Source organism: Austrofundulus limnaeus, unplaced genomic scaffold, assembly GCF_001266775.1.
Source record: "Austrofundulus limnaeus strain Quisiro unplaced genomic scaffold, Austrofundulus_limnaeus-1.0 Scaffold62, whole genome shotgun sequence".
NCBI lineage: Eukaryota > Metazoa > Chordata > Actinopteri > Cyprinodontiformes > Rivulidae > Austrofundulus > Austrofundulus limnaeus.
Genome location: NW_013952464.1, coordinates 1672347 through 1685706, shown reverse-complemented (window position 1 = coordinate 1685706; position 13360 = coordinate 1672347). Strand labels below are relative to the sequence as shown.

Sequence of the window (13360 nt, the reverse complement as noted above, 5' to 3'; positions counted from 1 at the left end):
ATATATATGACTTAGTTTTATGTGAGGGAAAAGGGTTTCTACTGTAATTACGTTAGCAAAAACCTATAATGAAAAGTTCCCAGACTAATTATAGATTTATCTCCTGAGCAAATACAGATTTTTTACATATCACAACATAGGCTATTTTCTCAGCTTTAAGACATATTTTATAGAAATCGGATAAGGAATGAGGGTGCTATGAATATTTTTGTGACAGACTGACGCACATCCCGCATTGAAAATCTACCGTTTTGTTGACATGATGCAATGGCTCCTATGATGGCGCGTCGCTAGCTATAGCGGCTATAGGCGATGTCCAATCCAGTAATATAGATCAATGAGCTGAGCAGATCATTTTGCATGAAAGGCAAACGGTGTTTTCCCAAAACATGGTTTAGCTTTATGATTTTTTTAACAAAAGCAGGGRTGAAATCCCCCACTTCCTACAAATCCACACTTGCACCCAGAGGGTACCCCAGTGCAGACTGTAGGCAGAGCATTGTCATGGAAACAAAAGGCAATGCAGCGGTGGAGATTTACTACTTGCTCCATGGCTACAGAGGGCTGAAGACATGGAAGAAATGTGGGCATTAAGGGACAAAGTGGCTCACCTTAACCCCGTGCAACAAGCAGTGCTTCTCTGACTCAAGCCCCCGGCAAGAAAAAAAAAAGTGACCACTGGTGAATCACGGGCGCCTGGTTGGCTGCCTGTTGGCCGTTGATTTTCCAGACCGCATTGCTGTTTATTACGATGCCACCGGAACGTTTCGTCAGCAGAATTTTTTATGCGAAGAGGGCAAAAAAAGAAAAAAAGTACATCGCTTCCTGCCCGCGCAGTGAATTGATTTCTTGCTTTGGTCTGTGCAGGGACCCATCATCAGCGTTTATCTCTTTCTAATGGATGTGTACAAGACTGTTCGATCACACGGGCCTCATAAATGTGCATCTCGGTAACTGCAAGTTTGTTTATGTGGATTGTGTAAGTTCCCGTAATTGTGTTTGTGTCTATCAGTGTGTGTTCTCAAAGGACGGTGATCTATTTAAYGGTATGTGACAGAGGGGGCACTTAGACACTGCTAGGTGCACTTGTCCACCATAATATCAATAAGAGCTGTCTACTATGACAATGAAACACTTTGGGCTTTCGCCTCCTTACGTTACATGAATGARCAAGAAAAAGAAAACTCAACAGCATTACAATGCACATTCACATAAAGCAAAATGCAAAAATACTAAATGGGGAAACACTGTTTTGACCCTACCTCTGTAAATGGTTTCAATTCATCACAGAAAGGTAACCTGATCTTGACCCTGCCTTTGTAGGTCTGCCTTCTCACTTATTCCAAGGACATAAACAAAGCAACTGAGAGATTAAGACCTTCATGTGATATGTTAAAATTTGTGACACAGTTTCACACCTTGTCTGTTCCAGCCCTGTAACCTGTGATTTTTTTTTTTCATCTACTGGCACTGTGGCCGGACAGAAAAGATCCATCATTTCTCAATGTGTGAAAAAGAGGAGTGTGAGGCCCTTTCACCCAGCAGGTCTAATGTGCCACAGTTGATTGATGAGTTTTGAAGTGGGGAAGGGGTGGGGGGGCGGGGGGGGACCAGGAGCAGATCAGAGTTTTTTCGCTGCTGCTCCTTCATCGTCACTGCAATACTCTGGCATGTCTCCATCCACCCTTCTTCCTGTTTCGTTCACTGCAGGCCTCCTGTTTCCTGCACGTCGCTTCCAAGAGTTTGCTGCCATCGAGTGCACGCTACGCTGGATTTACCCGATGCAATTTGAGCAAAATAGATCAAATCAATGAAAATAAAACCCTATATTCATGCTGTGACTGAAAGACTTAATGTATCTGCTGTGTATTAGAAATTCTCTAAACAAGTTATCACTGACAACACATGAGCAGCAGGAGCATCATGTCCCTGTGGACTCGGTAACATTTGCACCTCCTTAAAAAGGAATGAGGTGGGGGGAAAAAGTAGATCAGCACCTCAGCAATGGCAAAACATCAGGGCCAAAATGAATTATGTGCATGTACGGAGCGTCAATGGGGGCATGAAAAGACAGGCGGGGGAAAATGAACCCATTAGAGCAGTGTAATTAGACAGATGAAAGAACGATGTATCATAAAATACAGACCCAACTGGAGTAATAAATCATTCCTGCGTGGTTACGAAAAGTACATATTGGTAAGAGGAGGCGTCTCGAACCACTGTCTGGTGCGTGCAGGAAACGCTGCCAGGAAATCTCACAACTTAACACTGCAGGCACAACTTTCTATTAAATCTGAGGCATCAGACATGTTGGTGTATAAATTACCACCCRAAAGCTTTTTGGTAACATTTTGAGACTGAAATGTTAGAAGGTACTGTAGTAACATTTACACAAATGGGAACATTAGGCCAACCTGTCTAATACTGGGTGAGTCTAACTTGTCATGCAATCCCTGAGATATCGAGGTATTAATTCCAATACAGCTGTGACGATCTGGTGTCAGCCAGTTATACCAGATCCCTAAAAAGRTAGCTCAAAATCTTTGAAATAAGTTTGGGGTGCATGGGTGCATAAAGTGAATGAGTTCTTATAAAAAGAGTTTACTTCTGATCAGACTGGTGAGCTAATGACTTCATACTACATTGTAGTTAACAGTGGATGTTATGGTATACAATCAGGAACAGTGGCAGCAGCTACCTGTAGCACTTCAGATGCAGCCTGAGGCATTTATGACTGTATGTCTGTGCCAAAATATGCAAGTCATGAAAAATTGATGGTGGTATAAATGTTTATAAAATAGTGCTAACATAAAATCCATGAAATTTTTGAGACTGTACTTGTTTAAAGATGCCAATCTACTTTGATTCTAGACCTATGACGACTACCTGTTAGCTTGGAAATTTTATCAAAATTAACCTCCAATGCTCTTACAACTAGTAAGATGCACATTTCTCAACTTTTATTTAGAATCCTTCAAAAGATCTGAGCTATTCCTTTAAGTGCTGTATGTTGCCAGATGAACCCCCCATGTATCGCACTTGTTTTTCCCCAACACTTCACACAGCTGCTCTGTTGGATTGAGAAAAATGCATTTGGATGCTGTATGTACTCTTCAAACTACATTTTATGTACTTCCTGCAAAAGTTGTGTAATGCTTCTTGGAAGCATTTTTCTTCTAAAATAAGCCACTGCCTTTAGAAAACACTTTTTAATACACTAAGTTCAGTTTGAGAGCAACAATGTTTAGATACAGTATATGGTACGAGTTAAAGAAACATCCACATAAATGGGAGGACCTGAAGTTTCTCAGTAGAAAACCACCCAAAGTATCAGGCATCCCTGCTAACTTGAGTATCTGGTGGCATTGCTTCTAAAGATAAGACCCAAACCCAATCATCTACAGCAGTGTTTCCCAAACATTTTGTCTTCTGACCCACAAAATATYCATGGCAAAAACTTGACCCCAAATATTACTGGTCTGAGTACACGAACTCCATTAATAACCCTAAAAGCACAGGCTCTTTGACAATCTAAACAGCTTGTACACAAATATAAATACTTATTTTTACTTGTTTTGTGTTTTTGTAATAATTATAGAGAAACTATTACATCAGCAATTATTTTATTACCCTTTAAATTGATTTCTGGAGATTTTCCAAGGTGCTTCATGAACATAATTGGGTCCCAAGCCTAACTTTGGGAACCAAAGTGCAGTGGCTCCCAAATTTTTCAGCTTTTGACCCACAAAATAAGAGTAGCAGAGACCTGTGCCCCCAGCTATTTTTGGATGATAAACATTTGTACCAAGTCAACAAAACATGGGCATAGTAACAATATTTTTATACTACATTTATCCATTTTAAATATACTAACCTCACTCTTGTGTAACAACTAAGGCAAAAAATGTAATTAATTCAGAAAATCTTTTCAGGACCCCACCTTGATGTTTCGGGACCCCACTTAGGATACTAACCTCACTCCTGTGTAACAACTAAGGCAAAAAATGTAATTAATTCAGAAAATCTTTTCAGGACCCCACCTTGATGTTTCGGGACCCCACTTAGGGTCCCAACCCCAACTTCGGGAAACATTGATCTACACAGTGCAAAACATAATTTATTGGACAAGGCCACAACCTTCAATTGATTTTTGGTCCATTCCTGATGTTCAAATGCTCTTGTTTTAAATCCTTTCAGTGGTACAGCTATATAGTTTACAGCTATGCCATCTTCAAGGCAACAAATTGCAGCACTTTGTGTTTTAACTTTTATAAGGGAGCCAGCATGACCATCCCATAAAAACTGAGTTGCAGTTGCCCAACAATCTGGGCATAACAGTTTAGTTCCTGTCAAAGTCACTTACATTTGTATGCTTTCCACCTCACTTTGCTTCCAACAAATCAACTTTAAAAACTCAACATCCACTTGGTGTTGAATTTACTTCATCTACTATTAAGTAACAATATTTTTCAGTTCCTGTAGTGGTTCGTATCACTTGCTGTGAGTTAATTTGGCTTCAGATCTGCTGTTCAAAAGAATCAAACAGACTGGGTCATTAAATAAAAAACAGGACTATCCAAATCTCCCTTCCTCCCTGGTTTTACTTCAGCTGGAGCTCCAAGCAGTTTTTCATCATTTGATCCAAAAGACTTACAGAAAACTTTGGTTGAAAAAAAAAGCAGAACTTTGCAACTTCAGAGTGTAAGAGATTTCCAGCTAATTCCAACTCCTGCCAAATTTCTTTACACAAATACTGAGCGTGTCATATAAATGACATAAGGACATGGTATTATGTTGTGGGATAAATTATTTTAATGACTTGCACATTATAACCCATCTGACTCGATTTACTGTCCAATTTTGCATGAACAGCAAAATGTACAAGACTCCATATTTCATAAGTACGTCTGACTGAAGTTTAAGACTATTAGTAAAAAAAAACCTCCCCAAGAAAATGGTGTCACTCCAAAAGTTTAAGTCTAATTATTTTACATATTTTATGTTTGAAAAGTACTCATGCCAATATTTAAAATCAATATTATTAACCAAAAATAAATAAATAAAAATGAGAAAATTTAATCCAAGGACATAGTTGTTGGCGTCCAATGAAAGCACTCATTCACATTTTTTTTATTCCCACAGGTTGAATTGTGCATATACTGACACACTGTGAGAAAAAGAGCAGGCGAGCGAGGCTTGCAGTAGCACAAAGCCGCCTTCCTTAACGAGTGTGTTTCTTCATGTGCCAGTCCTCAGGGATTGGCTTCCATTTTCATGTGGGCGAGCAGGTGTGAATACATTCTGGCAGTCGGGGAATAGAAACCAAAAAAAAAAGGAGGGATGTGAATGTGCCGGATTTCCCACCAATTAGGACTGAACGGGGGTCACTCTGCCTCTAATCTATAATTGAATGCATGACTGTTCATGTCTGGGACTGACTCTGTGGATTTGGACACATGTGCACACACGCACCGGCAGTGTTTGCTCAGAGAATATAATGTTCTTGATTGATGGACGGAGAGTGCAAGTGAAAGAGAATACCAGAGAAAACAAGATGTGTGGGTGTTTATAAGCAAAGCTGACATCAGGACCCCAATTAGAGACCGGCGTGCTTTGCTGCTGCTGGTGGTGGAGGAGCGGACCAGACTGAGACTGAGGCTGAGAGTATGAGCAGGAGAGTAATTAAAGGCCCCGTGACAAAAGCCCCAGCTAATGTTCTCATGAGTCGCTGCATGTGTGCTCCTGTAACTAACACGGTATCATCTGAATAACGTGTGTTGTAGAGAAATATGACCTGAAAATCAATTAGAATTTCACATGAAGACTCTCAGGAAGTGTGAGAACTCAGTGAAAAGAAAGAAATGTACACAGATGATGTATAATTAGTAATCATGGAGAGAGAGAGATAGCTGCACTTGTTTGTTTGTTTAAACAGAAWATGCTGCATTGCTGATTAAATTACTGCTCAAACAATCAATTAACTAATAGACTGAGAAATTACTCATGAAAAAATGATTAATTACACTGATAAGTTTAAGTCGTTAAAGCTCTTTAGGACACAAAGCCCTTTTAATTTGACAGTAGCTGAACTCATCAGGTTCTCGTCTGTAACTAATGAYTAACTGTCCTGGTCATAGTTAGAGATCACTTTTCTCTTGGCAAATGTCTGAAACACTGTCACAATGTCACAATGTAGAAAGGCCCAGCCTTTATTTGACATATAATCTGCTTATTCAGAGGAATATGACAGTTTGTATTATTAAAATGATAAAACAAGTCTATGTCCAATCCTTACAGTGCTTCTAACGTAATAAACATCAAACTTTGTCTTTTTCTTTCGCTACTACTTAGGATAAATAAACACGAAACGGAAATAAATGATTACTAACCGTTTTGAATTGAATTACAGTTGCAGCTTCTATTAATTTAGTTTAAAACAAAGTCAATTACGACGAGTTTCAAGATGTGCATGTGGTCCAAAAACCAATCAGCCTCCTGTTTCTGAGGCTACAGGTGGGTTTTAAGTGTGACAGACCACAGTCAATATTCACTGACTGCCTTATCAGTCAATCTGATTTGTTAAAGTTCACACGTATTAAAACATTTATCACTAAACAATTGCTGCTAAGTTTTATTTCCATCATATGCCACAGATCTACTGTGGGATGTATGATGAGCAGGTAGCGAAGACCAGTGATGTCCGTTGGATGTAAGAACTACATAATGCAAAGAATTTAATGAGTTGTTTCCAAACGATCTGAAAAAATATCTGTTATAAAATCCATTTTCGTGCTTCTGCAGCTGTCCTTCAAACAGCAGCACCAGCAGCTTCCTGCCATTACGCAACCACATCAGTGACTCCTGAATCTTCGCTGAATACAAACAAACCTTTAAAGAGCAGCCGCTGAAAGCTGTGATACAAAACATCCAACCTTTTCTGTTGGACACTGAAAACAACTCAATATTTTTGAGCTCCGAGAATTTATGTTTTTACTCAACTAAACCGGTTTTACTCTGATATGTTTTTCCAATCACTTTTGAAATGGATTTTACTTGATTCAACCCATCCATCCATCCATCCATCCATCCATCCATCCATCCATCCATCCATCCATCCATCCATCCATCCATCCATCCATCCATCCATCCATCCATCCATCCATCGTTGAGTCACATGGGCAGCAGCTTCACCAAAGAGGCTCAAACATCTCTTTACACAACTGCCTCTTCCAGTTCCTCTGGGAGAATTTCAAGACAAGCAAAAAAACTTTTGTTTATTACAGTATGTCGGCTTGAGCACGTTTCCTATTTCTCACTAATTTTAAATACATTTAAAGAATTGCACATTCATATAAAAAAAGCTTCTCAAAATACTCCTCCAGATTYATTAGGCCATTTGTTCTCCAACATYTTGACAYTTTTTCAGCTAAAACCTTATTTCCGTATGTATCCACAGATACAAATCAACAGAGGCAAAGCTAAACTGCCTGCTGTTTCACAGAAACAAAAACTTTTAAACTTGATGAGTCCATTTCACTTCMTACCTACTGTGCTTTATTAAAAATAAAGAAAGTCTAATGAAAGAGTGAGATGACACTGTTTGCACGCTGCTGTGAATGTGATGCAGGCTAACACGTAGGATCACATAACACAAGAGAAAAAACAAACAAACAAGGAAATAAGGCAAAAACATGTAAGACTCTGCTGCTTTTCATTTGACAAGTTCTTGACAGTTTTGAATACTTCAAAGGAACTACATGTGTGAAGACAAATGCACAAAGTTTTTGTTACTTTAATTAATAAGCCCCAAAACAAGAGTGGGACAGCCAGATGAAGAAAACAGCCTAATTAATGGTAAGAGGTCAGCAGGTCTAAGAGGGACTGGACTGAAAAATAGCGAAATTTCATCATTTCCCTTTTAATCTTGATTCATAGATGATCTGTTCCCACTCAGTGCCTTGGTGCAACAATAATTGTCAAWCAGAAGCTGGGACAAAAGCTATGCGGTGCTGCTTCACTGGAATCAATTACCAGCTGCCACTGGAYGTAGGCTAGCAGTTTTTATTAAATACAAAATGTTACAGACTTCATTTTAAAGCTAGGACAGGTRAGTGAATGAAAAGACTACGAGAACACATGGGTGCACCTTTAAARCCACCGTCTTTAACATGGGGGTAGTCTAAAAGCCCAAAGTAAAAAACACAGGTTGTCAACCAAGAAACTAAGACAGGAACGTAGTGTCAGGGCAGACATGAAGCTAGTGTGAGAAAGACTAAAAACTATTGAGTGAGTATTCAAACMCTTTGGTGTTTTAGGTCAATTTTATTCCATTTATCACTCTAAACTCCCATCTTTAGTTCTACCAGCTTTTTTTTCAAGACAGCTATGCTTTACTTGTCAGTGCAGTTTAATGTAAACGCCCAATATTCCTTTCTTCCTACTTCACTCCCAGCCGTGTCCTGAACAGGCATTTCTACTTCCTCTGACTCCTTATTTCCTTTCTTACCGTAATCATCATTCTATTTTGCCTCGTTTGCAATCCAATCTGTTTTTCTTCCACTTTCCATTTGCATGAATAAATAAATGTGCGCGTCAATAAAAGAGCTCTGTGAGCGAAACCAGCACGTAAGGTGGAAGCCTATTATTTTTTTATCAATGGAATCAATCAGACTCATGGTAAAGGTTTGTTTTGTTTAGCAGTGCTTCAACACATGGGAACATAAATCAAATACTGCCACGGGACTTGGATTCATCCCACCCTCACCCCCCAACCCCACCATCCCCATCCCCATCTGTGCTTATGAGTTACAAAACAAATGACAGATTTACTGACACAAAAGAAGTGTAGATTTCGGCTTTCGCTCACCTCTCTGCACCAGCATGGTGACCTCACTGCCTTTTGGACACTTGCTGAGCAGGTCCACCACCTGGTTGTGAGACATGCTCTGCACGTTTCTTTTGTTCACCTCGACGATGATGTCCCCCTCCCTGAGGCCGCGGCAGCGTGGGTAGTCCACAATCTGCTTCACTCTCTGCCCTCCGCCACCGGGACTGTCCGCAATGGTAAAGCCAAAGCCCTTGTCTCCTTTCTCCATGTGTACGGTAATGAGTTCAGGCTGTGTCGCAATGGCCGAAGCTAAGGTTACGACGTCACTGGAGTAGCCGAGCTGGGAGGAGGTGTCGGAGGCCGTCTCCACGGACGGGCTGAGAGGCTGCGGGAGGCCGTTGAGAGGTGGCCCTCCGCCGTTGGTTGGACCGTTGTTGGTGCTCTGACTGCCTTGGCTAGATGGCGAGTCATAGCTGTTAGAGACTTCCTGGCCATTGACGATGATGGGCTCTTTGTTGTCAAGAATAGCCACTGAGGTAACCAGGCTGGTGTTCGGGTCATCGGGGTCAAAAGGCAGTGGGTAGCCTCGGCACAGTTCCAAGTTGACCATGGAACCGATTGGGATTGACTGAAAGATCTTTACAACTTGGGCATGTGTGTAGCCTAGTACGCAGGTGTCATTGACACTCACAATCACGTCACCTTAAAGGCGGAGAAAAAGCAACAATTACTTTATTTTAGAAAAGTAAAACCCTCCCTTAAATTAAAAATAAAAGTTACTACAGTTATTTTACAAAACAGCCTTTGAACTGAACCAGAATTTCTTCCTCAAATGTGAAAAGAAATTCAGTTCCACAGACCTGTCTCCATTTTGCCATCAAGGGCAGCAGGTCCATCAAGAACTAAGCTCTTTATCTGCAGGAACTCATCTGGTTCATCCCCTCCAACAACTGTAAAACCAAACCCTCTACGGCTCTTCTTGAGTTTGGTATTAATGAAGGTCCCGTTYAGTTCTGATCGGTTCCTTGTGAAAAAAGGCTTCCCTCCTGAACACACAGACACAGAAATTTAAACTTCATGGGGATTTGTTACAAAAACACACTTTCTTAAGGGGAATGGGGTCAGTGTGGATGGGTACTTATTGAGCAGCTAGTCTCGAGACGTAAGTTGCTCTCAGATCAAACAGTTATGAGAACTCTCAGGGGATTATAAGGGCTGTTGGTCCCTCTTTGGAGGAGTTATAAGGGTCTATGTGATACACATCATTAAGAGAACCCTGTGATTGATTATCAACACGACCACTTCAATTACTAACATGGCATTCCTCGTCACTAACAAAAAAGGACCTTTTAGTTGGAGCTGTGAGTTGTGGATCTTTGCTTCAAATTTTAAAGCAGAGTTTGAAAGAGCATTCCAAAACATGCAAAGGGTTTACAGGAGCCAAGACTCCGATCAGTCTATTTAGTGATGCACATATTCAAAGAGAAGAAAAAAGGGCATGCCATGACAGACAACAATAAAAAGGTATGTAGATTCTATTTTAGCATTGTGAATCCAGCTTAATGAGTTTTTGTTTTGTTTTGCTTTTTTGYACGGCCAGTCAACACTTTTATGAACTGATTTTTATCTCTTACGTCACTCAAGARCCCCTGTTGAGCCAAGAAAATGTCCACTCTAAAGTAGGATCCAAAAAATAGAAGGATTGTGAACAGCTACAGAAGCTGCAAACAAACTAACTAAATAAATAAAAAGRCGAACTATGTTAAATGGTTATGACAAATAAGAGCTTGTTTCCTRGTCTGTCACACCTATATTCGGCATTTCAGCTTTCAGGAAAGGTTTTTGCTTTTTGATTCCAACTAGACATGAAAATGTAATTTTCATGAGTGAATGTGCATATTGACTGGAACACTACAACTAAACATGTGGCTTTATTAATATCGAATTGTCAATCAGTTGAGATGGAAATTCTCATGCTATCAGTCTACACTTCTTTTCAATGAAGCATCTCAGAGATGTGGATAACAGTGAGCCTCCTTATCATGTGTGTAAAATGAAATCAATCTAATCCACGGACTAAGCTGCAAGCTGCATCCATGAAGTGCCAATAATTGGCAACTACTTATTAAATATATAATTTTAAGGCAATAGGTAAAAACAGTATAAAATGATTATAAATCATGAAATATTGACTGCTCTAACAAAAGAAAATCTTGAGAAAGGAGTCCTGGCACACCAGAACCTCTTAAGCTGCTAAAACCACTTCAATCGCTTCGGATGTTATCATCCATTAAATGAACATTATTTGCCGTTATCAGTCCCATAGACTGGCTTCAGACTGTGCCGCCTATGGGTTCTCCATCCCATAGAATGGCTTCAGACTGTCATCTGGTTAGTATGAGGCATAAAACCACTAAGGTTTTTTATGCAATCTGGTTAATATGAGGCATAAAGTCACTAAGGTGAATTTTAGAGAAAATTATATGGGCTACAACGATAAAGTAGACCGGACTCCGGTGGTAGCAGATTGTTGCATTCCAACGTATATGGCACCACTAGGGGGCATTGTCTGGACAGTCTGAAGCCATTCTATGGGACTGATAACCACTAATAACGTCCATTTAATGGACTAATAACATCCAAACCAGCTGCTAAAACACAAAATTCGTGCTAATTAAAAGGCCACCGTTTTAGACAACCTACCATTTGCAATCTTATTTGAAGAAATTTATAAAAAAAATTGCAAGTGATTTATAAAACAGAATGCTTTAATCCTAACTCAGTTCCCTTTTTGTTCTTTTTGCTTTCTTACAAGTAATTAAACATGAAATGAGGAAATATTTGAGGTGGAAACTTAATTACTATTTTAAGTTGCAATTCAGCATCTACGCTGCAAAGAATTGAGAAATAAAGTGCAAAATGTGAATAAAGATGCATAGAAACTAAATTTAATTGCTTATAAATGACTATATTTAAGAAGCATGTGATCCCAGTGTTTTTATTGATGTGCTTCAGACAAATAAATCTTGACAGTGAAACGAAAACAAAAGAAGTGTATCATGAAAAGGCTGTACATTAAARGAATGTGTGTTTAGTAATCAGCAGCACCACATTACGTTCAGGCAGTGCCATGGTTTATGCACACGATGACAAATGTACTACCCTTGGAGTGAGTTTGTGTCCTTGTGTTTGTGGCGGGAGAAAGGCTGCGTGCAGCGCCACTGATAGTGTTTCTCAGACAGGCAAGATGTGATTAGACTGGGAGCTGTTATTGCCTTTTTCTTTACAGTTCGTGCAAGAACAAGGAATCGAGATTTCTTATGATGTCTTTCTTTGCTGGGACATCAAGAAGAAGGACATTCATTTGGAAGGAGTCATGCATGGGATGGATGAGGAGGGACAGAACAAGGGACTGGGACATCAAAACAGACATTGGAAGACAGAGAATGGACAAAAGCCAACGAGACAGCGAGCTATAAAACAAAGATCGACAAAGGAAAAGGTGTCCGATCGAGTGGCAAGGRAGCGTAAAAGGGAGAGCTAGAATGAAGCAGTCAATTCTCCTCCAAGGCTGGGCTAATTAGACAAGCTGCTAGTGGGAGGCTGGGATGAAAGGAGCTGGCAAAGAGGAGAGGGAAACCCACAGCAGCCGTAGGTGCATGGCTAAATGATGGGTGAAATCAGGCCATTATTGGATTTCAAAATGGAACATAACAAAACTGTACTAATCACATTCTTATTTGGAATGTCTTCCAAAAAATATTAAAAAATGGGAGCCATTGTACATTAAATATGTGATAACTTTATTAAGAATATATGAAACTGCTTTATAGTGTCAGTTCATACTGGATTTTCATGATGAAAACTAAATCATGGCCTCAGGCACAAGCACAAAAACACTCTTGTAAGAACAGAATCTTATTCAGCACAAAAGTCCTCGGAGTAACACAGACTGGAAATAGAATAAAAAAATTAATGAGGTTTCAAAGTTTAATTCAACATAACTTACGTTTTTGTCCCATCGCACTGGGCACAGTGGGACCTGTTTGGGGGTCCCTGTAGGTCTCGTGGTTGGCAGCATAGCTGGCCAATGGAGCCCCTGCCAATGCAGAGTCCTCGATCCACTCTGCAACAGCAAGAAGCACAGGTTCTCTAGATGGAGTCTAAACATGAGCACTCCGACCTTTACAAGAAACAACTCAGGACTCCTGCGTGTTTGGTTCCTGTGAAGCTCTTTGAAGAAATACTGAGCAACAAGTTAACAGTAGAACCTTAAAAATGGCATTCACTAAAGCAATAATAAACAGAGAAAGCAATTATTTTATATTGGCCGCAATCTATTATCTTAAAATATCAGCCTTGATTATGAATATTGCAAAGAAAAATGTTGAAACACTGATCATAATTTGGTTTAATTTGCGTTGAGTGCATAAAAAAGTTGACCCTGATTTATACAAGTGTGTTCTTAATTGTGCCTGTGCATTAATAAAAATACTTTCATGAGGTATTATACTCATATTCCTAATATATATA

General features: G+C 39.7%; 1 protein-coding gene across 3 annotated transcripts in view; it reads right to left on the bottom strand.

Moving 5' to 3' along the window:
• The window catches only part of magi1b (membrane associated guanylate kinase, WW and PDZ domain containing 1b), a 156645-nt gene that overhangs the window by 34440 nt on the left and 108845 nt on the right, over positions 1-13360 (bottom strand). For all 3 annotated transcript variants that reach the window (XM_014009859.1, XM_014009860.1, XM_014009861.1), the window contains exons 10-12: positions 12837-12953; positions 9688-9873; positions 8867-9529 (exon numbers count right to left, since the gene is read on the bottom strand). In XM_014009859.1, the coding sequence (XP_013865313.1) occupies positions 8867-9529; positions 9688-9873; positions 12837-12953 (966 nt within the window). The remainder of the gene's footprint in view (positions 1-8866; positions 9530-9687; positions 9874-12836; positions 12954-13360) is intronic.